The following is a 23113-nucleotide window of genomic DNA, read 5'->3' as shown; positions in this document are numbered from 1 at the left end:
TCTGGGGTCTCTAGGCATGGCTGGAGTAGAAGCAATAATTGAACACCTCCCTGATTTGCCCCCATAAGAATTCTGCCATGCCCAGCGGTGCAGCCCCTCGCAAGGAGAGGGATTTTCTTTGAGACGCCAGCTACAGCCTTGGCACTCCCTGCAGTTTCATAGAATCATAGAATATTTTGCAGCAGAACAATTCCCTGCCTGGCAATGCAGCCAGAATAACGCGCTTTGGTTAGTGACAGGGCAAAGGGGCTGCCACGGGTGGGCAGCGGCTCAGGTTGGCCATGGCAATTAGCTAACACACCTGGTAGCACCTACTCCCCTCCTTCCCTCCCTCCCCCGCTTGGTGGCCTGTTTTTAAAGACAGTTCAGAAATTGAGGTCACCGGCTAGACCAGTACAAGCGCAACCTGGAGCTAATCTGCTACGAGCACCTGTGATAATCCACCGTGCTGCGAGGGAGCGAAATGCCAAATGCCGCTCTCACAGCACTGTGTGGCAGTAAGCCCTAGGTGGTAAAGGTGGCGCTGTCACAGCTCCCGCTAGGACACGCCGGAGGGGAGAAGGAGAGAAACTGTGAGCTGGATTCTCAGCTGCTATAAAGCGGCACTGACTTGAGGGTTTACACGAGGGGCTGACCGGGCACTTTCACATCCAGCCCATTTCAAAGGGGGATTGCACGAGCTACATCGGGCGAGGATGGACGTCTGGGAAGGGGAGAAGCTCCCTACAGCCAGGTCGGAGCTTGGGGCAGGTGGCTGACTGAGTCCTCCTGGTCTTTGTCGCGAGGGAGCAGCCCAGAGCGGGAGAACCAGGCTGAAAGTGACGCAGCTATTAGATTAACCGACTGTGGGGAGACAGGCTGGGCGCAGTGAGTCCCCCCACTGTTACTTCCCTTTGTTCTCCTGTCTCCCAGAGATCGGCCCCCGTTTGGTCTGCAGGCTGAGCTGCCGTTCGCTGACACTTCCCGGCGCGTTGACTGGCTTGCGCCAGGCCACGCACACCGGGGCATGAGTGACGCTGGCGGCCGGAGGCGCGGCCGGCTGAGCCGTAGGGCGCTGCAAGGGCTGTGTTGCCCATGAGCTCTGCCCTCAGATGAGTCGGGCTGATCCCTCGAGCCGAGTCGCCTTTTGGCGCACGAGGGGGTCTGAGGCTGCCCTGTTGGAGTTGATGGGCACCTTGCCTCTGCCGTCAGCTGGAGCAAGGCTTTCCTTTCTGGTGGGAAAAGGAGGCTGGCACCTGCAAAGCAAAGCACGTGTGGTACAAGCCTCTCCCGCACCGAGCGAGACAAGACAGGTTTGGGCTGGGAGCAGAGCACACCAGCCAGGGACCGAGTGGTTGGTGGGTTCTGTGACGTGCCCACCCCTCCGCCAACACCACCAAACTCTGATGGCACCAAGCCTCCAGCCCTGGTCGCTGTCTGCCTGAGTTGTGTGGCTCCCACCAGCTAACCAACGGCCAGCCCATGTTTAAAGCCCTCCCGAAGGCAATATTTCAAGGCGAGGAAATAACTCTTCCCCTGGAAAGCTTTCAGAACAGCAGAGCCTCAGTGCATTTAAAGGGCAGCGCAAGAGGAGGGTTTCCCCAGCCCCAGAGCCCTGCCAGAGGCCAGTTTGTGCTGCAGGGTAGAGGGGCACAAATCATGAGCACTGATCAGGGGTACTTCTGTGTGTGAGTGTTCAGTAAGCTGTGTGGGGCTGTCTTTAGCGTGTGTGTGTACAGTGCTCCCCGATCTCTAGCCATGCCCTCCAGTTCTACCATCATGTTAATAATGGGGCCCTAACGCGCCGTAGCTCCCGCCCGCTCCAATGTGCGGGGTCAGGTGCTCCATATTGGAGCACATATGGAGTCATAGCGAGAGACAATTATGGCAGTAGCAAAGCCAATCTCTGTAATGGCTCTGTACGGGCAGTGATGCAAGCTATGAGCAGCCTAATCGCTTCTAACTACATGGGAATATCTCTTGGTCACCTCACCATTTGTACCGCAAACACTTGCCTGGCAATCTCTCTCCATGGGGTTGCATACTAACAATGCCCTGTCAGTCCAGTCGCGCTAAAGGAATTCATTCACTCTGGGGAGGGTAGCAGGATTGCTTTCCAGCAACTACGAACACTTCCACTTTTAAGGGAGGGGAGACTCAGGGATGGTGCTTTTCTGTCTCGCCTGTCGCTGCCTGGGTTAATTATTGCAGGTGAGTCTGGAGTCACTGGGAGAGGCTCTCTGGCCTGTGTGATGCAGGTGGTTCTAGATGCCCCCTTTTGGCCTTACAGGCTAAGGCTGAAATTTTTCAAATCCGGCTGTGGGATTTGTGCATCCAATTCCCATTGGAAAATAACAGGATCTGGAGGTCGAAACCCTGCAGCTGGCTTTGGAAAGTTCAGCCTGTGGGTTTATGATCAGTACCTGGAGATCCCAGGGTGGAAGAGGTGAAAGAACATAACGTCTGCCAGATTCTACATTTGTTTGAGAAATCCGCTCTCCATCACCATGATACTGGCGGGGGACACTCCATAGCCACAGTCTAACAAAACCAGGCGCTTTCTTGGCTTCTTCACCTGAGACAGCACAGGGCGCCCCTGGTCACCAGGGCATGGGTACTTCTGCAAAGACAAGGAAGCAGTTAAAGCATATCAGGCAGCGAGAAGCTGTAGTTCCACGTTTGCTGATAACATTTTGCAGGGGCTTGAGGTGAACAATAACACCAGAGGTCTCCTTGACAACCTTTCTGTGGGATTGGTCAGCCGTGGCCATGTTCATTCTGTGCCTGGTTCTGCAGGTTCTTAAGACCGGCCAGACTGGGTCAGACCCATGGTCCCTCTAGCCCAGTGTCCTGTCTTCCGACAGTGGCCAATGCCAGGGGCGCTTGTGTCTAGCTGAAGACAACAGAAAGGGTAACGCCATGCGTAGATCTAGTGCTGCTTGGACAAAGGCAGTTGTGTCCAAGAGGGATGGGAAAACAGTTGGAAAAGCAGGTACCAAGTGAGTGATTTATCCTAGGAGGGCATCATCAGAGCATTGGGAGCAGAGGGGGAGGAGAGTTTGTCAGCTCACATGGGAGGCCTTGGACTGTGAGGCAGGAGAGTTTATAAGTTTCATCTAGATAAAGTGAATAGCCGTTCACCTGGACAGGCACTACCACACACCGGTCAGAAGTCCGATGCTCACACGGGAATTGCCAGATTGGATCAGACCACTGGTCGGTCTATCCCACCCTGCAGTACTGGTATAACCAGCCTCCAGGGAGTTATGTGAGAAATGGATCTCTGTCTGCTACAAATCCTCAGCAAATGCAGAAATCAGGACAGGTGAAAAAGTTTTTATGATCAGACACTGAGGTTAAATTCATTGAGCTATTTAATTTGCAGCCTCATCTAGTAAGTTTTGTTCCCATCCAAGGGTCTGGATGTTGTTGTTCCTCCTGAGATTTTTTTTTTCCCTTGGAGAATTTAATGACAGAATCAGCCAAGTGGAGCTGCCGAGTGGTAGGTGGAGTGCATTTATGCTGGTGTCGGCCCATGATGGTTGTTGACGGGCAGCCCAGTCTGATCTCCTTCTCCCACCACCAGCAGTGGAGACGGTGCGGTGGAGATAGCTCAACGTGACCAATTTAGGACAATGTTCCACATTGGCTTTACTGTACAAAAAGCCTCAGAGCCTGTTGTTGTGTGTGAAATCAGTGTGACGAATCCTGCTCCGCTTCCCAGTGCCAGTGTGACAGAACCATCGTCACGAATCAGCCTGCTGCACAGTCTCTTCTGAAGCCAAGAGCTGAATGAGCAAGGGAGACTGAGCTCTGCCTTTGTCATGCCTGGAGGGCTCCCTCTAGGTGTGCTTGGGGAATGTTGGCAGGGCCGGGGAGTGAGTGGCTTCCACTGGCTCCGCTAAGGGGACTAGCACATAGCCACTGCGCCAGCTATACCGGCCCACTCCCGTTCCATCACTGTAATAACTCCACCTCCCTGAGTGGCCGTAGCCAGGTCAGTGGCAGGAGCACCCTTCCATCAACCTAGCCACACCTACACCGGGGTCAGGTTGTCATAGCGCTGGCACTCAGGGGTGTGACTTTTTTTACATGCCGGAGCTATGTCAATCTAGATTTTAAGTGTAGGCCTGTGTCCTGTGACTCAGTGAAAGACTCTGGTCACCAGGTCTGTCAGTCACTACATTCACAACAGAACAAAACTGCAGAGCAAGAAATGGTAGTATGTTCTGGATGGGTTTTTTTGTTTAAATGCAAAAGATGGGGAGGTTTGGAGAAGGTGACAAAGAAAGAAATGTTGGCAGAGCTGTTTTTTGTTTAACCAGTTCAGGTTCAGCACCAGGAATAAAGAGAACACACTCTCAATGGCTCTGTCCCCGCCACCGTTTCTTCTAGTCCTGGCTTGGCTTTGCAGTAAACAGCCTTCGACCTTGCATTGTTGTTCTTGGAAGTTAGGGGGCAGGAACATAGACATTCCTCATCTAGTCCAGCCCAGGGGAGGTGGCTGGATGAAAAGGGGTGTGTGCCACACACCTAGCATGCACTGTTTGCTACAAGAAGATTAACATATCAAAATTAGATGTTCAGAGCAAAGAGACGAAGAGCAGAGTCCTTTATAGCGCAACTGACTGTGATGAGCCTTTGTGTTGTGCTGGGTTCGAGCCACTACAGTGATAAGAGCATTAGAACAGCCTTGGATAGATTGGCAGAAGTCCCGCCCCCGGTCGCTCCCATTGCGACATTGCTGGCTAGCGTTCGGAAAGAATTCCATGCCCAGCATGCAGCCCACGTGCTGAGCTCCTCTGCAAATCTGGCCACTCGTGGTGCCTAAATGGAAGCTGCAAGCGTGGCCTCTATGGCCAGGCTGGCCTCTGTCCCGTTCACTCTGGGACGTCCATTGGCGCTAGAGCATGAGCCCTGGCCAGAACTACCTCTGGTTGGTTCCCTGCTCGGTGGCACATCAGCCACCTGAAGAAACAAATGCACTTTCTCTGCTGTCTTAACTGGTCACATATGCGCTCAGCCGCCGGTATTTCTTCTAGGTTTTGCATTTGTGATTCCACTAACTCAGCCATTGCCTGGCTTCTTTCCTTTTACCATAGCAAAAAGCAGAGCTGCTGCCTGTGACTCGTGGTCTTGCAAACAAGACTCGCTATTACCAACGCATGTGCCTCTGCTAACTTTGCAGACTGTGCCTTTAACCCCTAGTTCTTCTACCGACCTGGAGCACGTGGGCCCCCAATTCAGATACATGGCTGCTAGGTCCATACAGAAAGCAAACTGGAGTCAGTCTGGCCAGTCTGTGTTTGGAAACTCCACCCCGCCATAGTTGAAATTAACTGATCTCATTAGGATATTCAAATGAGAACATCACAGGAGCAGATTGCATTTCTTTACAAGCCTGTTATTCCCCGGTGATTATTTCACAGCGCATCAAACCAATGTACATGAAAACCTGCCTTTTTGTAATTGAAGCCTCTCGCTCTTGTGCTTTTTAAACTTCACATTTCGTGGATGCTAATTTATTTAAAAGGAGGAGAGGGGAAAACAAAGTTCATCAAATTCCCTGGGGCTTTGGGGGTTTTGTTACAGGAGGGAGTTTCTAAGGTGCCTACGTGATTTAGGAGCACAAGTGCCGAGAACACTCCATGGGGAGTTGTGCTCCGAGTCCCCCGGAGCAGGATGAGCCGTGGCACCGAACTTATGCCAGCCTCTGAACACATGCGCTTCCCCTTCTTCCCTGCTGGCTAATGCAGAGGCGCTGCTCAGATGTGCCCACAGTGGGTGAGTTTGCAGCCCCAGTGTATGATCTTGCCTACGCTGGAGTTTGCCAGGGTTACATCAGCTTATTATTATTTATTGTTTGTGTTGCAGTAGCAGCTGGGAGCCTTAGTTATGGGCCAGGACCCCGTCATGCTCAGTGCTGAACAAACAGGCCAAAGAGTCGGTTTCTGCCCCCAGAGAGCTTTCAGTCGCAGTGTAGCTGCGCCATCACAAACCCCTTGTGCAGACAGACAAAGCTGTTGTTTGTACTGGTGAGCGGAATCAAGGGTCAGTTCCCATGGTACAAATTGTGGTTTAGAAATCCTGTAACGGGGGCAAATTCCCAGTGTAGGGCAGGCCTGTCGAATCCAGGCAGCTATGAGTCCAGCTGTCGCTTAGCTACAGACACAGCAATTCATTATGTCTCCCGAATGGAGCCGTTCCTCTTCAAGGCAGGCAGAGGAGGACGGGATGCCCACTAACTATCCGGAACTCTTCCGGCGGCACGATCCCATTAGCCCATTAAATGGCTTTATTTTTCAGGCCAGCTGTGTGCAGGTCTGACAGTCCAGATGAAGCCATTATGTGCTGTTCCCTCTATTCCAAATGACTGTCTTCTTGAATGTGATTAGTGCTGGACTTTAGCAAGGTGGGGTGGCTGTCTTTAGATAAGCAAAGCTTTCAATATTGCTAATAAACAGGATTGAGCAGGCTGTACCATGTGTGCTGCCTGCTTAATGCAATACTGCTTGCCCTGATCCCGTGCTATTGCCTGGGCTAAGTCAGCTCAGGACTGTCTCTGTTGTTAGTTATCATGTATTCCGGTAGTGCATGTCAGCTCTCGCGAAGGTGGGGGGCTATCGTGCCAGACTGTACAAAAAAACACGAGAAGATAATTCTAGCAACACAAGACTGACAGATGTAGACAAGTAAATAGCCCACCAACATTTTCTTCTGGGTTAGTTTCCCCCATGGATCATGTGTGTGAGAATTATCTAGTCAAATCTACGTGGTGGCTGGCAGTAATTAGCACTGACATGCGGTCACTAAGAAGCAATACTACCGCTGTCCCCCAGTACCGGGGAGGGTTACACGGTGTGTTCAAGATGTAGACTTTTGCTCTCCACCCCACCTCAGGGCTCACTGTTGCATGCAGAAGTAGGTGCTATATTGTCAGTTCTGACTTGCATTGCCCCCAGACAGCACTGGCTCCAAGCCCTGTGGCCAGTCAGGATGAGGGCCCCATTGTACACAGAAGGACAAGGCAGTCCCTGCCCCAATATAGTTCCACTTACCCAGTTCCCTGTATCCAAAAACCCCATCATCCAAAGCCATAGTGTTCCCTCCCATGGAGCCCTGTGTTACGTAGTCACCTGCTCAGGCCCAGCAACAGCAGTTCTGGGCACAGGACAGAACAGTCACAGGCCCCCCTACATGGGGATGGCTGAGGGCCGAGTAGGCTTCTGCCAGACGTTTTTACTTTATTATGTGCCATACAGGTTCCCAGGAGGCTGAGGAGGCGGGAGCTGCTACTCAGATCCCTTGGGCTCCTCAGGGAGATGTCATTGATGACCCTGGGAAGCTGAGTATCTTCCAGCAGATGCCACCTCCTCAACTGCCTGGGACCCTGCATGGCGCATAATAAATCAGCTCAGCTCAGGGGAGAGGGTCTCAGGAAGGGGGGCTGTGGAGGAGAAGAGGATACGTATCTATCCTCCCATCCGCCCAGGCCCTTTTAAATCACGACCCCTGGGCAATTGCCTCCCATCAGCAGGCCTGCACCTGCTAGTAACTTCGCAATTAGCCTCTTAGTGTCTGTTAGTGCTAATCAGCGGCTTTGTATCTGGACAGTAGATCTGAGCAATAACCTGCACTTCCTGAGGCTTGGTCTACACTACCAGTCCACACCCGAGCAATGCAGTTCTAGCTGCCGAACGCCCGGTGCAGACAGCACTGTTGATTGAGGGTTTCTCCTGTCGATGTAGCTATCGTCTCCTGGGGAGACGGAGTACCTAGCTCGCCCGTCAGCGGAGGTACTGTCTTTGCTAAGTGCTACAGCAGCGCAGCTGCAAGTGTAGACGAGACCTATCCCATTTCAGCAACAACAGGATGGTTGGCAGGACCGTGTCAATAAAGTTAGTGCTTTACACGGTGATACAGGATAAAGTATCGGCAGTGTGCCTTTCAGTCCCCATATTTTTGTCAGTGAAATGGCAATTCAGCCTTTCCAGGACCCTCAGGTACCCAGGTGCTGGGATAAAAGGCGTGTACTGTAGATCCACTAGATATCTGCTGTCAAACCTCGTCTCAGAGACAGGGACCACGGCTAGATGGTGCATTTTGTGGCTGGTCTTTCTCTTGGTCTGTGGTTCCCCACAGGCAGAGACCCATGAGCATCGCCCTTCAGTTGCCACAGGAAGATCTCAGTAAAGCTTTCAAACCTACCTCGTGAGTGAGGGGAGGCTGCCCCCATCCTTCAAGTGCTCCATGGGTCGGCGCTAACGGGACAGGGGGTATTCAGATGCTGTTGTGTCCTGTGCCACTTCAGTGGGGCACAAGGATGCACAGAGAGCCACGAAGAGGCTCCAGAATGGTTCCTAGCTTTCTGTCTCGTCCCTTCTCCCTGATCCTCTTCACTTCCCTCTCTTCTGCTCTAGTGCCCCCACCACTGTAATCGTAGCTCTAATCCCTCCTCCACCCTCGCCTGGACTGCCCCCACCCCAAGCTCTTCCTAGACCACATGCTCCTGATGTTGAGAGTTGGCTGTCTCAGGAGGCAGCTGCTGCTGGACCAGTCAGCCCTGCTGGCTACTGGCAGATAGTGAAGTGGCCTCCAGGTCAAACATTTGGGCCAGGCTGGCTCTGGGGGTTGCCCATCCCTGATGCAGATCTTGTGGACAAAGGAGCCCAGCTCTACTGCACACGCTTTTCAAACCTCTCCTACACCAGTCCTTTACTGCGCCATTAACCATCAAGTCTATGGGCTCAGTCTGGATTCAGCAGCAATGAACTCGACAGGCTCCCCTCTGGATCTGATCAGCTGTTTTCTCCCAGTCCTCTCTTACAGCCAAGCTCAGTAACATATTGCAGCAGAGTAAGCAGGGCTTCATGTGCCAGCGCTTTGCTGGAGATTTTGCCGCACTGTCACACACCGCATGCCCTTTGCAGGCGCACACGAGTGTTTTTCTTGCTGACAGATGCCATCTGAATGGGAAGCTTTTGCCACTCCAGAGATGTTACTGTCTGGCTTCTGGCACTAATCCCGCCAGCATCAGACTGGGGATTTTGACACTGAATAAAAGCGACCATGCCGTGAACTAGCAAGAATGAAACATTCTTTTTCATTTTAGCCCCTTAGCATGAGGTCAATTTATTGGACGGTGCGGAGGAAAAATCTCACCAGCCGCAAAGCGCAGACAGCAAATGCAGTCTCCTCTAAACTCAGCGCCGTTCCTCCAGGCGTGTCAAGTGGAGGGACCAGCTAGTGAACACACTGCATTAGCTGCCTTCGGTAGGATACTCAGTTTAGTTTATAAGGTGAGAGCTTTCATCCTTCAAGCACAGCAGCAGCAGCAGCAGCAGCAGCATTCCTGGTGACACGCCTCGTCCTAAAAACACCAGTTCCTCGCCTGCTGAGACGTAAGAAGAGGGTCCCTGTGCAGTGATGAAATCAGGCCCCCAAAGATTGGGCAGCAGCTACAGCTGAACTAAGATGAAAAAGCTTCTATCAGGCCACTGGAGACAGTGTGTGTGGCATGAACGTGCGTCCATGCACTCCTGTAAGTAGCTGTGCCCACCAGTGGAGTAGTTTTCTGGGAACGTTGGGAGATCTAGGAGGGGGTTAGCACGCAGAGCCCATCGGCGCAGACCTGTCAAACCTTCTACAAAGAGTAATTCGAGGCCTGGTCAGTTTTTGCTTCTGAGTGATTTTCACACAATGGAAGTGTGTGGGCACAAGGTGTGGATACCCTGATGAATAAGGGCTGTGACTGCTTTCGGGGGGGGGGGGGGGGGTGTGTGTGTGTGTGTGGGTGTGTGTGTGTGTGTGTGTGTGTGTGTGTGTGTGTGTGTGTGTGTGTGTGTGTGTGTGTGTGTGTGTGTGTGTGTGTGTGTGTGTGTGTGTGTCTACAAGGTGCTGCCAGCGACACAGCCACCCAGGACGGCAGGGATCTGGCCAAACAAATGCACTTCCACGCTGCTAATGCGCGGGCTCTGAGAGCCAGCAGGCGTGTCGCAGCAGACTTTTCAGATGCAGTGCAGTTTTTTTCCCTGAGAGCATAAAAATCAGTGACGCCTGCGATTGCCAGAGGGCGTGATGGGATGGGGGTTAGCAATGCTGTCTGGGTTTTTGTCAGGGAGGAGAGCTGTGGCAGTATTTCACGCAGATAGTTTTTAGTTTCAAGAGCTGAGTCTTCAGGACCAAACTTCTTAGGAGAGTAAAGTGCTGGGTGTAGCCAGAGACGTGCACATGTAAAAAAATGGCACCTCTTAACTGAGCAGAGGCACTCCTTGCAGGGCGCAGTCTCGCCCTGGCTCTGACAGGCTGCTGTGGACGTGTCTAGGAACAAAGGAATTGCCAGGCAGGATCAGCGCCAAGGCCCACCTAGTCCAGTGGCATGTCACAGGCCGTGGCCGACACCATATGCTTCAGGAGGTATGAGAGCCCTGAAGCGTTACATGGGGGAATCTGCCCCCATGTAAATCCAATCGCTCATAGTAGAGCTTGGCTGCTGCCTTGAGGCAGGGGGTTTTGTATCTGAACATAGCGAATGGACCGGGCGAGAAATCTGCCAGTGCAGGGGCAGCGTGGAGCCCTATGCAACCGCCACTTGTGAGTCCCCGGAGTGTGCAGGCATTTTGTGTGGGTGGTCCAAGAGGATGAAGGCTGCTCTTACATTTGGGAGGGGCTTGAAGTTAAGCACTTGCTTAAATGCTTTGTTGAATCAGCTGGAGTGCACCTGGCTGCAGAAGAGTGTTGCTCAGTTCACGCTGGGGCGTCCTTTTAAGAAGTCAGACAATCCCTTTAAAATGATGATCTGAAGCTGTTTTGTTGTATGGATGTCTTTGTATTAATGGAACGAGCTCAGCTTTTCCTCTGTAGATGGGCTGTGAGCTCATCTAACCTCATGCTAATGTGGGGATGAAACTAGCAGTTGCTCCAAGTATCCTGTTCATGTAGCATGTGCTCGTGGTTAGGAGTAAACAACATAATTCAAACGGCAATTACAAAGCTAAGACTAACTAAGGAAAACATATTCTTTCCCTTGCACTCGCTCTTAAAAGCAGCCTGGAAACCTCCATCTCATTTATTACCTGGAAAGTTGAGTGTGTGGGTGTTATGTTTTGTAAAACAGTCTATTCTGTAAAAGGCCCTGTATTTCAGATGTGTTTTGTACCAGCCCCGCGCCAGTTATGATTTTTTTCTTGTTGCTGTTTCAGCTGTTGCTGGTCTCTCTGCTGTGTCTGTGTCCTGCCAGCCTCAATTTTAATTCACTGTGTGTCTGAGAGATGCTTTTATAAACCCCCAGATAGCTACACACGAGAGCTTTATGGCAGTGAAATGGTTGTTGAGCTCATAGTAGTTAATACGTGTATTGACGCTGAGCAATGAATGAGGCAGTCAGATTCAATCTTGAAAGATGGTTTTATCCCACAAAGGACATATGCTGTGTTCCACAAAGTGGTCTTGTCCTAGCAATTGAAAAGAACAGAGACAGTATTTGATGTAGTCACCACCATCAGAGTAAATATTAGCTTTACACATAAGGATCTCAAAGTTCTTTGCAGGAAGCATCCTGACATTGAAATGCAGCCACCTCTGGAGTGGAGGGGCGCAGCTGGCTCACTCACAACAGCATAACAGAGATGTTGCCCTATGACACAAGTGACAGGGCCGAATCCCCTCTCAGAATGTATGTGGTGTCTTAATTTCCTTCATTTCTTCACTTTTTTTTTCTATTATTCATTTTTAATATATATACAGAAAAAACAAGCACAACAAACTGCATAAACTGCTCATAATAATAACTGTTTGCCATCTAACCTTAACTCTACTTGAAATATTTAATTATATATATAATATGAATAAATTGTTTGTATTATACAATTTACAAACAAAATTTGTTTATAAAAATCCAGCTGGTTAAAGAAAAATTATTAAGCTAAGAAAAAGAATGAAATTAGAGTTGGAATCCTTTGTGACACAAACCAAGTCTGCTTTATGTTATAACTAAGAGAATTAAGACTTATTGACTCAGCATATGGCAGCACTTTCGTGGGGGGGGGAGGGAGGGAGGAGGAGGTGTGTGTGTGTGTGTGTTGTGTCCTGTGCATCTCTCCCCCAACCTCTGCAAAGGGCTTTTACATGTTTAGTGCATCATCAAGGCTGCATCTCGCACCCTCCTGAGTGTGATCTCACCCAGCTAAATGTAGCATTTCTTCACCAAAGGGAGCTCACGGCTCCCCGCGGGCAGACTGCCTTGTTTTCCTTTGTAAAAGCCATGCCACGCTCCTGGTGTCTGTCCTGGCCGGGCCCTTGCTAGATGTGACGACTGCAAGTAATTAAAGGAGAGTGCATATGCAGAGATGCCAATTTCATAACGCAGCAACATATGATTTAGCTAGCGTCCTCATTCCTCAGGGTAGATTCCACCAGGACAGAGTGCATTTATTTCCATGAAGTTTACCTTCCAGTCTTTAATTGATAAACACTCTAGCCTGCAGGGTTTTGTTCCTCTGACAATGTGCTTTGATCTAGGCTACCTGAAATGGTCCTAGTGCTGACTTTTCACTTAGTTGTATTAGCAGGAATGTTGTAAGACACTGAGAAGTAATTCTTCCACTCTACACCAGGCTGATAAGGCCTCATCTCATTGTGCCACTTCTGGGCACCACATTTCAGGAAAGATGTTGATATACTGGAGAAAGTCCAGAGAAGAGCAACAAAAATGATTAAAGGTCTAGAAAACATGACCTATGAGGAAAGGTTGAAAAAATTGGGTTTGTTTAGTCTGGAGAAATGAAGACTGGGGGAGATGTGATAAATTTTCAAATACATACAAGGTTGTTACAACGAGGAGGATGAAAAATTGGTCTTGTTAACCTGTGAGGATAGGACAAGAAGCAATGGGCTTAAATTGCGGAATGGGAGGTCTAAGTTGGACATTAGGAAAAACTTCTTCTCAGGGTGGTTAAGCACTGGAATAAATCGCCTAGGGAGGTTGTGAAATCTCCATCACTGGGGATTTTTAAGAGCAGGTCATTAGATAACCATCTGTCAGGAATTGTCTAGTTAGTCTGTAGTCCTGCGTTGAATGCAGGGCACTGGACTAGATGACCTACTAAGGTCACTTCTAGTCCTAGGTTTCTATAATTCTGTGCAGACAAGCCCTTACTTCTAACTAATATGTACTCGTTTGGAAACCCCCCTCCCCCCAGCTCTGGCGCTTGAAGAGGCCAGTCTTAGGCCTAGTCTATAGATAAAAGTGTTGCCAGCATGGCTAGGTCAGTTGGGAGTGTGAAAAAAAATCACTTCCCTAACAGCCAAAGCTATGCCAGCAAAACCCCCAGTGCAAACTCTTATATGAGCCAAAAGGCCTGTGTCGTTTATTTCAGCCAGGGAACTGGTATAAAGCTATACTAGCAAACTAACGCTTTAGCTGGTATAAGCTGCACCTCCGCTAGGAGAGTTGGCCAGTACAGCTGGACCAGTGTATCTGTATCACAACCCCTGCCTTGTATAGACCAGGCCTGAGGAAATGAGATTTCAAGGAGCTCCCCAAAACAAAACTACTGTATGAAGACTCAGCTCCAGCGCGCCTAGGATCCAGAGAGCCCCCTTCACTTCAGCCAACTTCCTGCTAAACCAGTGCACGTTCCCTGCACCGTGCATGGCATGGAGCGACCCAACAGGCAAATGTCTGAGTGCCATGCGATGTTTGTGTGCTGCTACTTTCCCTTCTGGAGTAGGCATCAGGCTATAAATACAGCCCATGTTTATGGGATGGGGGCAGAGGGGGAGGGGAGGCGAGACGAGACGAGAGCCCTTTACCTTTGGGAGCTGTCCTAGTAAATCATGGAGAAAGTGGCAGCCTCTGCAGTCCAATTTGGGTGTTATTTGAGTTTGAAATCTGGCTCTTTCTGAATGTGACTTTACCTCCCCTTTCAAGTACAACATGATTAGTGCCTAACTGATTTGTTGCCCTGCTGGGGCGGCTCAGATTGTATGTTGTCTCTTATCAGCTGTGCACAGGCTGTCGGGGTGCAGGGACTGGGGACCACTGATAACTTGGCTTAAGTGTAGATTCCACTACGGTCACTGAACTGCCACTGTCAGCTGCTGGGAGTGTCATGGATGCTGCTTAGCGCTCGTGCCAGAGGGAGGGCTCGCCTTCCCCCAAACATACGTCAATTATTGCAAGACCCAAAGAGCTGTAGTGATGTGACACCCAAAACAAGGCTTCTGCTGACAGGATTGTATGGGCTGAAGGGGTCTGACAAAAATGCCCACACTCCCAGTGCTAAAGGTAGCTTTATGCTGTTTCCTATCCCTGGCGGCTGCATCCCTGTAGCATCCCTGAGTCTGTGTGGGTTGGCACAGGAAGGTTCATACTCTGCTCATTAGCTAGGATATACACCACTCTTCTTTTGTTATCTGCTGTGGCTCACCTGTGCCACTGGTAGCTGCGACTCCTTCCCAATGTCCCTGGAAACGGTGCTGCTGCATTAAAAGGGGCTTCTGTACTCCTGTGTATTTTACTATCCGATGCAAATCTGATGGTAGGGACGCGCTTGCTTTTCCTCTCGGAATTTTGGGAACTGGTGGTGTTCAGCCCCTTTGAAACCAGGCCTCCAATGTCCCAGTGCTAGCTCCCAGCTGGGTGGAATCCAGACAGAGCCACTCACGTTTTTGACTCTTCATGCAAAAGCTCCAATGCTCATGGTGCTGTGAGAACACACTGTAGGTGTGGCACGGTGCACACACCAGAGAACACAGCAGGGCAGAACTCACTGTAATGGGATAAAACCAAGAGAAGCAGGATGATCTGGTGGGTAAGGTGCTGGGACTCAGGAGAGCTGGGTTCAATTCCTGGCTCTGCCACAGACTCCCTGAGGGCAAGTCATTTCATTTCTCAGTTTAGATTCCCATCTTCACAATGAGCTTACCAGCACTTCCCTTGTGTCCACTGCACCAAAACCAGCCTTAAAACAACCTCTGTGGGCTGGCTTAACACCCTCTGCCCCCTGGCAGCTCAGAGACTCCTGGCTGTTCTCTGCAACTCTTGTCCTGCCCACCAATTGCCAGACTCGGGGTTCAGTGGGTGAGGCTGATGATTCAGACCATGCCAAGGTGAGCTGAGGAAGCAAGGAGAGTCTTAGTGCTAGGTTGTGACATGTTCAAGCCTGCTATTCCTGCAAAGGGAGAAGGCTGTGTCTGTGACTAGATTGTAAAATGTGAGGCATAGAAACAGGTTGTGTGTGAAGTTTCAAGCTGCCCACCTGTCATTGCTATTCAGGCCCTGGGGCTCTGTATGGTCAGGATGTTCTGTCTCGGTCCTTGGACCGCATCCATCATTGCAGTATCAGACAAAAGCTTTGTCTGAGTCTCAGGGCTATGTAATGACCCTCTTTCTTTTCAGCAGAGGATGATCATGGCATTATCCCTTTTTAGAGCAGGTCTGGAAACCTTTCATTTCAAAGGGCCTTTAGCCTCATTTCTGATCTAATTGTGTGAGCTGGGTCTATTCTACCAGCCCATACCCATTTGGGGCACTACGGGCTAACCTGTCAGCTAGAAATATTTCGCTGCTAGCACGTTAGGCACATCGCTGCTGATGGTCACCACCAGGGTGGATGGAGATGCTGCAAGTGGTGCCAGTTTTCTATGCTGTTTAAATGTTATTGGGCATCCAGTCCAAAAAAACATACACACACAAGAAGGGCCATAACTTGTAGGAACATAGTCTAATTTTGACCAAAATTGGCAGAGAACTAAATACAACTGATAATGCGATCCAAATATGTGTCAACATATGTGATCAAAATAGTACTGTTTTGGAAAGTTTGGGAAATATTTAGCCCCAGTGCATATTGAAAATGCATATTATTGCATTTTCCCATACTGTTTAGCCTTCAGTTAAAGCAAAAGTCTGTAGTCACACGACAGTATGAGCTTGTTTGTACCATGTAATGCATCAAAATATTTGTCAATTGTAGAATGGATTGATTTGAGAAAAGTTTTTCTGTTGGCTATTTTTTTGAAGATATGCAAATAATAACCCCTTACTTATAAAACATACTTTTGATGTTATCAACTCTGCTGGAAACAGTCTAAAATACACGATACAACTGTAATTACAAGCTTCTTACTATCACTGAGTATAATGACAATACATGTAAACGGTAATGACTCTTAGAAGGGCTGTAGAATGTTTTGTATGAATACATCACAGAACACAGTATAACCATATACTTTTATATAACCTCCCCATATAACTATGAGCTACTGAATGTCTAATGCAACACCCCTTTGAGCTATATTTACTCATAAAAATAGTCAAAGTAATTTGCAGAGAGTTGAAACATTTCTCCTGCCCCTCAGAATCTGTCTCTGATCTGTTGAATACTCCGTTGTTACACGTGTCGCTGTCAGAGCCGCATGCACTGAATCTTCCCTGTGGCATTTGCATCTCCTTGTTGCACAGGTACTCTCACAGCTACCCTGCACAAAGGTGAGGATGGGTTTTGGAACAGGTGGCAGCATCATCTTGTTAGGAACGAGTTATCCCATGCTATCTGTCTGTCACCTCTCCACTGGTGATGGGACACGAAGATTCTGAACTGCTCCATGATTCCATATATTTGACTGATAATTTGACTGCTTCAGGAGGTCATCGTTGGTGGCAGTTTTTCTTTTTGTTCTTCTTAGCAAACAACTTGTACCACCCATTAGAATAAAGATGAACTGGTGAATTGCCTGCCGGGTGCAAAGGTTGCAGATTGCTCGAGACAGGCTTGTGCCCAGTGCTGGTGGTCAGGGGACACATTGTACCAGTGACATAAGGAAAAGTAGGAGAGCAGTTCTGGAGGCCAAATTTAGGCAGCTAAATAAGAGATTGAAGTCCAGGACCTCCATGGTGGCATTCTCTGAAATGCTTCCAGTTCCACACACTGAGCCAGTTAGACAGGCAGAACTGCAGCGTCTCAATGCATGAATGAGACAATGGTGTAGCAAGGAGAGGGTTCGGTTTATTAGGATCTGGGGAAACTCTTTTCCTTCTTGTATAAGCTCCACCTAAACCAAAACAGAACCAGATTGCTGGCGTGTAAAAGTAAAAAGGTTGTGGAGTAGTTTTTAAACTAATGGCGAGGGGAAAGCCAACAAGTGTGGAGGAGCACATGATTTGTACAGAGACATCCCTTAGGGGGGAGGATCTATTAACAGGGATTCTCTGTATCCTTGTAAGGAGGAAAGGATAGATGTTGAGAAAGTATAGGTAGGAAATGAAATGAAAAAGAGTTGCATCCATTACCTCATACAATGGCAGACAGCTAAAAAGTGACATTTTATCAGTTGTTGTTGTCTTCAATGCTTCAGCGAATCGTCGGCCATAACAATCATTCGCCATTTGGTCTGTTCCTGTGCAGCCGCAAGGGCTTGATGGGCCATGAGTCCAATGCTGGAACAGATGCACCCATGTAATAGTGGATCTGTCTCCGGGCTGCCTTCACCCCTTGGTTGGTGAAATTTTATCCCAGATGTTACAAGCCACCCGGCAAATAGTGTTCACCGGAACGTCTTGCGGCATTCTGGCCACATGTCCAAAAAGCATAAGACACGGTCTGCGAACAATGGCCCCAGTAGTCTGTAGAGGACAGCGACCGTAAACGTCTGTGTTACGAATGAAGTTGTTTCACTTCATGCCCAATATACGATGTTGGCATTGTGTATGGAAAGCCTCCAGCTTTGCCCAGTCTGAGCAGCACGGTGTCCATGTTTCATAACCATACAGCAGGATGCAGCTCGAATAGATCCTGAACTTGGTTGTTGGGGCGAGATTAAGTTGATTCCATATTTGTCGTAAATGACCTATGGCAAACACTGCAATGCCAATCTGGTGGGGAACTTTGGTATGAGAGTTGGAGGAACTGGTGAGTATAGAACCCAAATAGCAAAAGCTGGAGACTGCTCTGATGTCTCATTATTCAAAGAGTTTGGAGTCATGCAGCTTTGTCTTTAATTATGAAACAGTGGAGGCCAATTTGAAGAGCAACTAGCAAAATACTCAAAAACTAACAGCAAAAAAATGTTTAAAGTATATCAGAAGCAGGAAGCCTGTCAAACAATCAGTGGGGCCACTGGAGCTAACGGAGCACTCGAGGAAGAGAACGCCATTGTGGATAAGGTAAATGAATTCTTTGCATCATCTTCACTGCAGAGGAGGTGAGGGAGATTCCCACACCTGAGCCATTCTTTTTAGGTGACAAATCTGAGGAACCCTCCTCTACTGACACCTCAGTTTGGGAGATTTTGGAACAAATTGATCGATTAAACAGTAAGACGTCACCAGGATCAGATGGTATTCACTCAGCAGTTCTGAAGGAACTCAAATATGAAATTGCTGAACTACTAGGTATGTTACCTATCACTTGAATCAGCTTCTGTACCAGATGACTGGAGGGAGGATAGCTAATGTGCTACCAATTTTTAAAATAGGCTCCAGAGGCGATCCTGGCAATAACAGGCCAGTAAGCCTAACTTCAGTACCAGGTAAATTGGTTGAAACAGAATTATCAGACACATAGATTAACTTGATTTGTTGGGGAAGAGTCAACACCGCTTTTGTAAAGGAATTTTGTGAGGGTTTCAGCAACATGTGGATAAGGATGATCCAGTGGATACAGTGTACTTGGACTTTCAGACAAACTTGACAAGGTCCCTCACCAAAGGCTCATAAGCAAAGTAAGCAGTCATAGGATAAGAGGGAAGGTTCACTCATTGATCAGTAACTGGTTAAGACAGGAAACAAAGGGTAGGAGTAAATGGTCAATTTTCAAAAGGAACAGGAGTAAATAGTGGTATCCCGCACAGATCAGTACTCAGACCAGCGCTGTTAAACATGTTAATAAACAATCTAGAAAAGGGAGGTAAGCAGTGAGGTGGCAAAATTTGCAGATAATACAAAACTTCTCAAGATAGTTAAGTCAAAAGCAGACTGCAAAGAGTTACAAAACTGGGTGACTGGGCAACAAAATAACAGATGAAATTCAGTGTTGATAAATGCAAAGTAATGCACATTGGAAAGCATAATCCCAACTATACATACAAAATGGTAGGGCCTAAATTAGCTGTTACCATTCATGGACGAGATCTTGGAGTCACTGTGGATAGCCACTCAGCGTGCATCAGCAACAGCCAAAAACCGGACAATGTTAGGAATCATTAGGAAAGGGATAGATAAAGCAGAAACGATCATAATGCCACTAGATACATCTACGGTACACCCACAATGTGAATACTGCATGCAGTTCTGGTTGCTCCATCTCTAAAAAGATGCTTACTTGGCATGAGCAGCTGGCAAAGAACATGCATGAATCTGCTTCCTCGTGATTTATCGTGAGTTCTGGTATTGCAGAATGGTTGCCAGGCACTGCTTTCATGGCTTGCATGAGGGCATGAAACCCCCAGCAAGGTGCACTTCACGGCCAGGTGACAATCTCTGTTCACAGTGCACTTTCCAGTCACGGAGAAGAAAGTTTGTAATTTTAGATTCAGTCTTTGAATTTGAGATCATCTTCAAGTGTTGCTTTGTTGATGGTGCTAACACAGCAATCAACACATTTCTATGCACTGTGTTTTTTGTTTTTTTACTGAATTGCTTTTTATGAATGGAAGTGTTTTTCATAAAAATAAATCCTTGGTTTGATAAGTGCTCATCGGCTCTGGCTGCATTTTCTCCAAAGTAGCATAATGTCCTGTTTGTTAAAACCCAGTCGTTTTAGCAGTTGCCTATTGTGCTAACACAAATAGTAGATTATGGCTGCAGGGTATGAATAAGAAGCAGGAGCCATTAGAAAAGTATGCTGTTTTCATGCATAAATCCTAATTTTTTAAAATATGAATGAGATACAGAAAACATGAGAGGAAAACAGAACTGATTTTTAAATGGACAGTGTCAACTTGAAACTACACTTAACTCGTTGTGAATCTGAGAAGATTTCAGGCTCAACACTTTCCTCCCTACAATTTTATTTTTCTCTGCTCTGTTGCTGTGTGAAAGACCCACATAAACAGCAGAGCAAACTGGCTACATGCAAAATGTGATCCAGTATATTTATTCCCCCTAATCTCTACAAATGAGTGTAACCTCACTAGGTTAAAAACCAGTTCAGGCAAAAATGTGGTTTTTTAAAGTTGGTATTTCTTTAGAAGGCACCGTGGCCTAGTGGATAGAGCACTGAACTGGAACTCTGGGGGTCCCAACTCAAGATTTTTGAATGCTTGGGGATGGCAATACTGATGTCTTCTCTTTCTCATTCATGAATATTCTTTGTATCTCAGCAAGGATCTAGATTTGTGCCAGTGGCCGTAGACTGGTACTCTACTCTTAAGTCTTTGTGATGCATGATTAACTAGTATTGAAGCCAGCATTTCTGGTGGCAGGAATTATCCAGAGCACACCTGTGCAGTGCATGCAGTTCTAGTGGCCTCTAGGGACTATAATGTGGTATAACCATTGTATTATTGAAAGGTTTATAATAGCATCCAAACAGCTGCTGAGCGTGAGGTGAAGCAGTGCCTCTTTTTGCATGTCAAAGGCCAATATGCTACTTTCCACTGCTGCAACAATTTTCACTCAAGGATCTCAAAAAACTTTAACCAAGGTAGGTAAGAAATAACACCTCCATTTTACAAAAGAAGAAGCCATAGCTCAAGGCAGTTCAGCAGTTTACCCATGGTCACATAACGAGTCACCGGCAGAGCTGGGAATACAACTCAGCTGACTGCTGGGAACAGCTTAAGTCAAACTTGTAAAAAAGAGATGTTGACTGTCAGCTAGGTGGCTGCGTGTTCTGATCAAGTTCTTTATTATAATTACAGCTACTTGAAACCAGACGAGGACAAGAAATCAAAGCACAAGACAGCAGTGAAAAAGAAAACACTAAACCCTGAATTCAATGAGGTACTTTTGCACCATACTATATTTGATAGATGCTAAGAGGCTGTTCTCACTGATAAGAGCCTCACTCATAAAGGAGATAGGCCTATAAATCACATCAGTTTACCCAGCTATGGGACATCCAATCTTATTCTGCCTCTGCTTGCCTTTCTAAATACTTTCATTGCAATCTCAGCAGTGAATAAACTCCCTTCCTCTGGCACTACTGATTGGGATCCCTGCATCTGCCACACCCATTGGGTATGGTGTAGAGCAGGTGTGGGCAAACTATAGCCCATAGGCCGCATATGGCCCCTCTGAGCTTTTAATCAGGCCCTCCAGCTCAACTAGTGGTCTGCAGCAAGGTTGCAGAACAAGCTGTGCGGCATGGTGGCGGCCACTCCCCCTCCCAGCCCCACCCCTTCCCCTCGCCCCTCTCTCACCATGTGGGGCCAGTGGCGCCCTGGCCAGAGCCGCTTCCATCCCTAAGCAGCACTGCGTGGACATCCCCCCCACACAGCCCCGCCCCTTCCCCCCACCCTTCTGTATGGCCCACCATACAATTTCTATATGCAGATGTGGCCCTCAGGCCAAAAAGTTTGCCCCCCCCCCGCTCATTCCCACCTGTTATGGAACTGAACACAAGTCTGGTTTGGGCAGTTGTGTTTTTCACATGAGGGTAGTTATCTAATCTGGCTCATGCTGGTGCAGCAGGATGCACAGGTCTGGGTACAAAGGAGTATTTGCTTTATCTACTTCTATGGCTCCATCTGCATCACATCTCAGCACCTGACAGTCTTTAATGGATTTAGCCCCTTCACGTGTGTGCAGTAGAGAAGTGCTAGTATCTTCATTGTACACGCTGGAAACCAAGGGACAGAGAGGCTACGGCCCAGATCCTCAGTGGTATTTAGGTGCCTAACAGCAGGGTCTAGGCCTACGTGACTTGCCTATGGTCACACAGGAAGGCTCTAGTAGCGCAGGGAATTGAACCCAGGTCTCCCAAGTCCCAGGCTAGTGCACTAACCACTGGACAATCCTTCCTGTCATTCACCTGCTTCTGTTAATGCAGGGGTAAAAGCCTTGCTTTGCACCACTTCCTAATGTCTCTCAGTCATAGGACCATCACCTTGAATGGCCAACGGGTGTTTCATCATATACAATTAAAGCCCTCTCCTCCTCAGTCGCCTCCTACCTAGAGCGTAAGCATTGGCTCAGTGATTCACTTCCCTTTGCATATGCTTCGTGTCTGTTAAATGAGAATTTCCCTGGCCCAGACAACAAATGACACCAAGGGGTATTTATGCAGCGGTCCCAGTAAGCAAGTGCAATTCTTCATGCGCTAGCTCCTCAAAGCTAACTGCTTCTATCCCTGGTCTGCCACTCTTCAGTTCCATCCATCGGACATGCTCTCCAAGCCAGTCAGACCTATTAAATAGCACCTTCAAACCTTCTTTGTGGCTGTAGCTTATAAGCATTTTCTGTGAAACATTTTGATCCTTGCACTGAGGATGTTCTTTAAAGCCACACTGCGCGGCACTAGCATAGCTAGAGTTTTGGAGACAACATACTGCCTCCTGAATTTGGTCTTTTCTCCCCCCAGGAATTTTGTTATGAAATAAAGCATGGTGACCTGGCAAAGAAGACCTTAGAAGTCACTGTGTGGGATTATGACATTGGAAAATCAAATGATTTTATTGGTAAGTAAGATACTCAAGCCACTTTGGGCCTGTGCCCTTTGACATTAATCAGCTGAGGACTTGTCTGTCTGAACACGTCGCTTGCGGCAGGCGGGAGTCGCAATCTAGCACACACTAGCCTGCCCATGTGGATCCTGCCGCCACGCACTAAACATTCCATCATGCACTTTGCTACCCTGTTTTGAAAGGGGAGTGGATTAAAGCACCCAGTGACCTTGTGTGGCAGGTGGTGTAAATCTCCCCTGCACTAGTTGGCTGCGCACCGAGCGTTTGTGTAGATAAGCCCTTACACTCAGTTATGGCTTCCCACTCTCCTAGGACAAGCCTCTCTCCATTCCACCTCAATTTTCAAAGCCTTTTCTTCTGAGAGCCAGAGAAGAGTGAAAGTGGACAGGCTTAATATGTCTTTGTTGAATACACTGGCTTCAAACCACCTTTGCTATATTTAAGGTCATTTTGCTTGATTTATGGCCAAGGAGAGTTCATTACCTCTTAATGTCCTTGGAATCAGAGG

At 48.2% G+C, this 23113-nt stretch overlaps 1 protein-coding gene and 1 long non-coding RNA gene across 2 annotated transcripts in view; one reads left to right on the top strand and one right to left on the bottom strand.

Annotated features, from left to right (window-relative positions):
• DOC2B (double C2 domain beta) overlaps window positions 1-23113 on the top strand; it is a 124725-nt gene that overhangs the window by 100852 nt on the left and 760 nt on the right. Inside the window, exons 7-8 of the mRNA XM_067565781.1 lie at window positions 20842-20923; window positions 22503-22599. Coding sequence (XP_067421882.1) covers window positions 20842-20923; window positions 22503-22599 — 179 coding nt within the window. The remainder of the gene's footprint in view (window positions 1-20841; window positions 20924-22502; window positions 22600-23113) is intronic.
• Window positions 10291-23113, bottom strand: part of LOC137164827 (uncharacterized) — a 19175-nt gene continuing 6352 nt past the window's right edge. The window contains exons 3-4 of the long non-coding RNA XR_010923210.1: window positions 14409-15095; window positions 10291-11432 (exon numbers count right to left, since the gene is read on the bottom strand). This is a non-coding gene — a long non-coding RNA (uncharacterized lncRNA). The remainder of the gene's footprint in view (window positions 11433-14408; window positions 15096-23113) is intronic.

Source organism: Emydura macquarii, unplaced genomic scaffold (assembly GCF_026122565.2).
Source record: "Emydura macquarii macquarii isolate MOO-44397 ecotype Brisbane River unplaced genomic scaffold, CSIRO-AGI_Emac_v2 contig_2699, whole genome shotgun sequence".
NCBI lineage: Eukaryota > Metazoa > Chordata > Testudines > Chelidae > Emydura > Emydura macquarii.
This window is presented reverse-complemented; position numbering and strand designations above follow the sequence as displayed.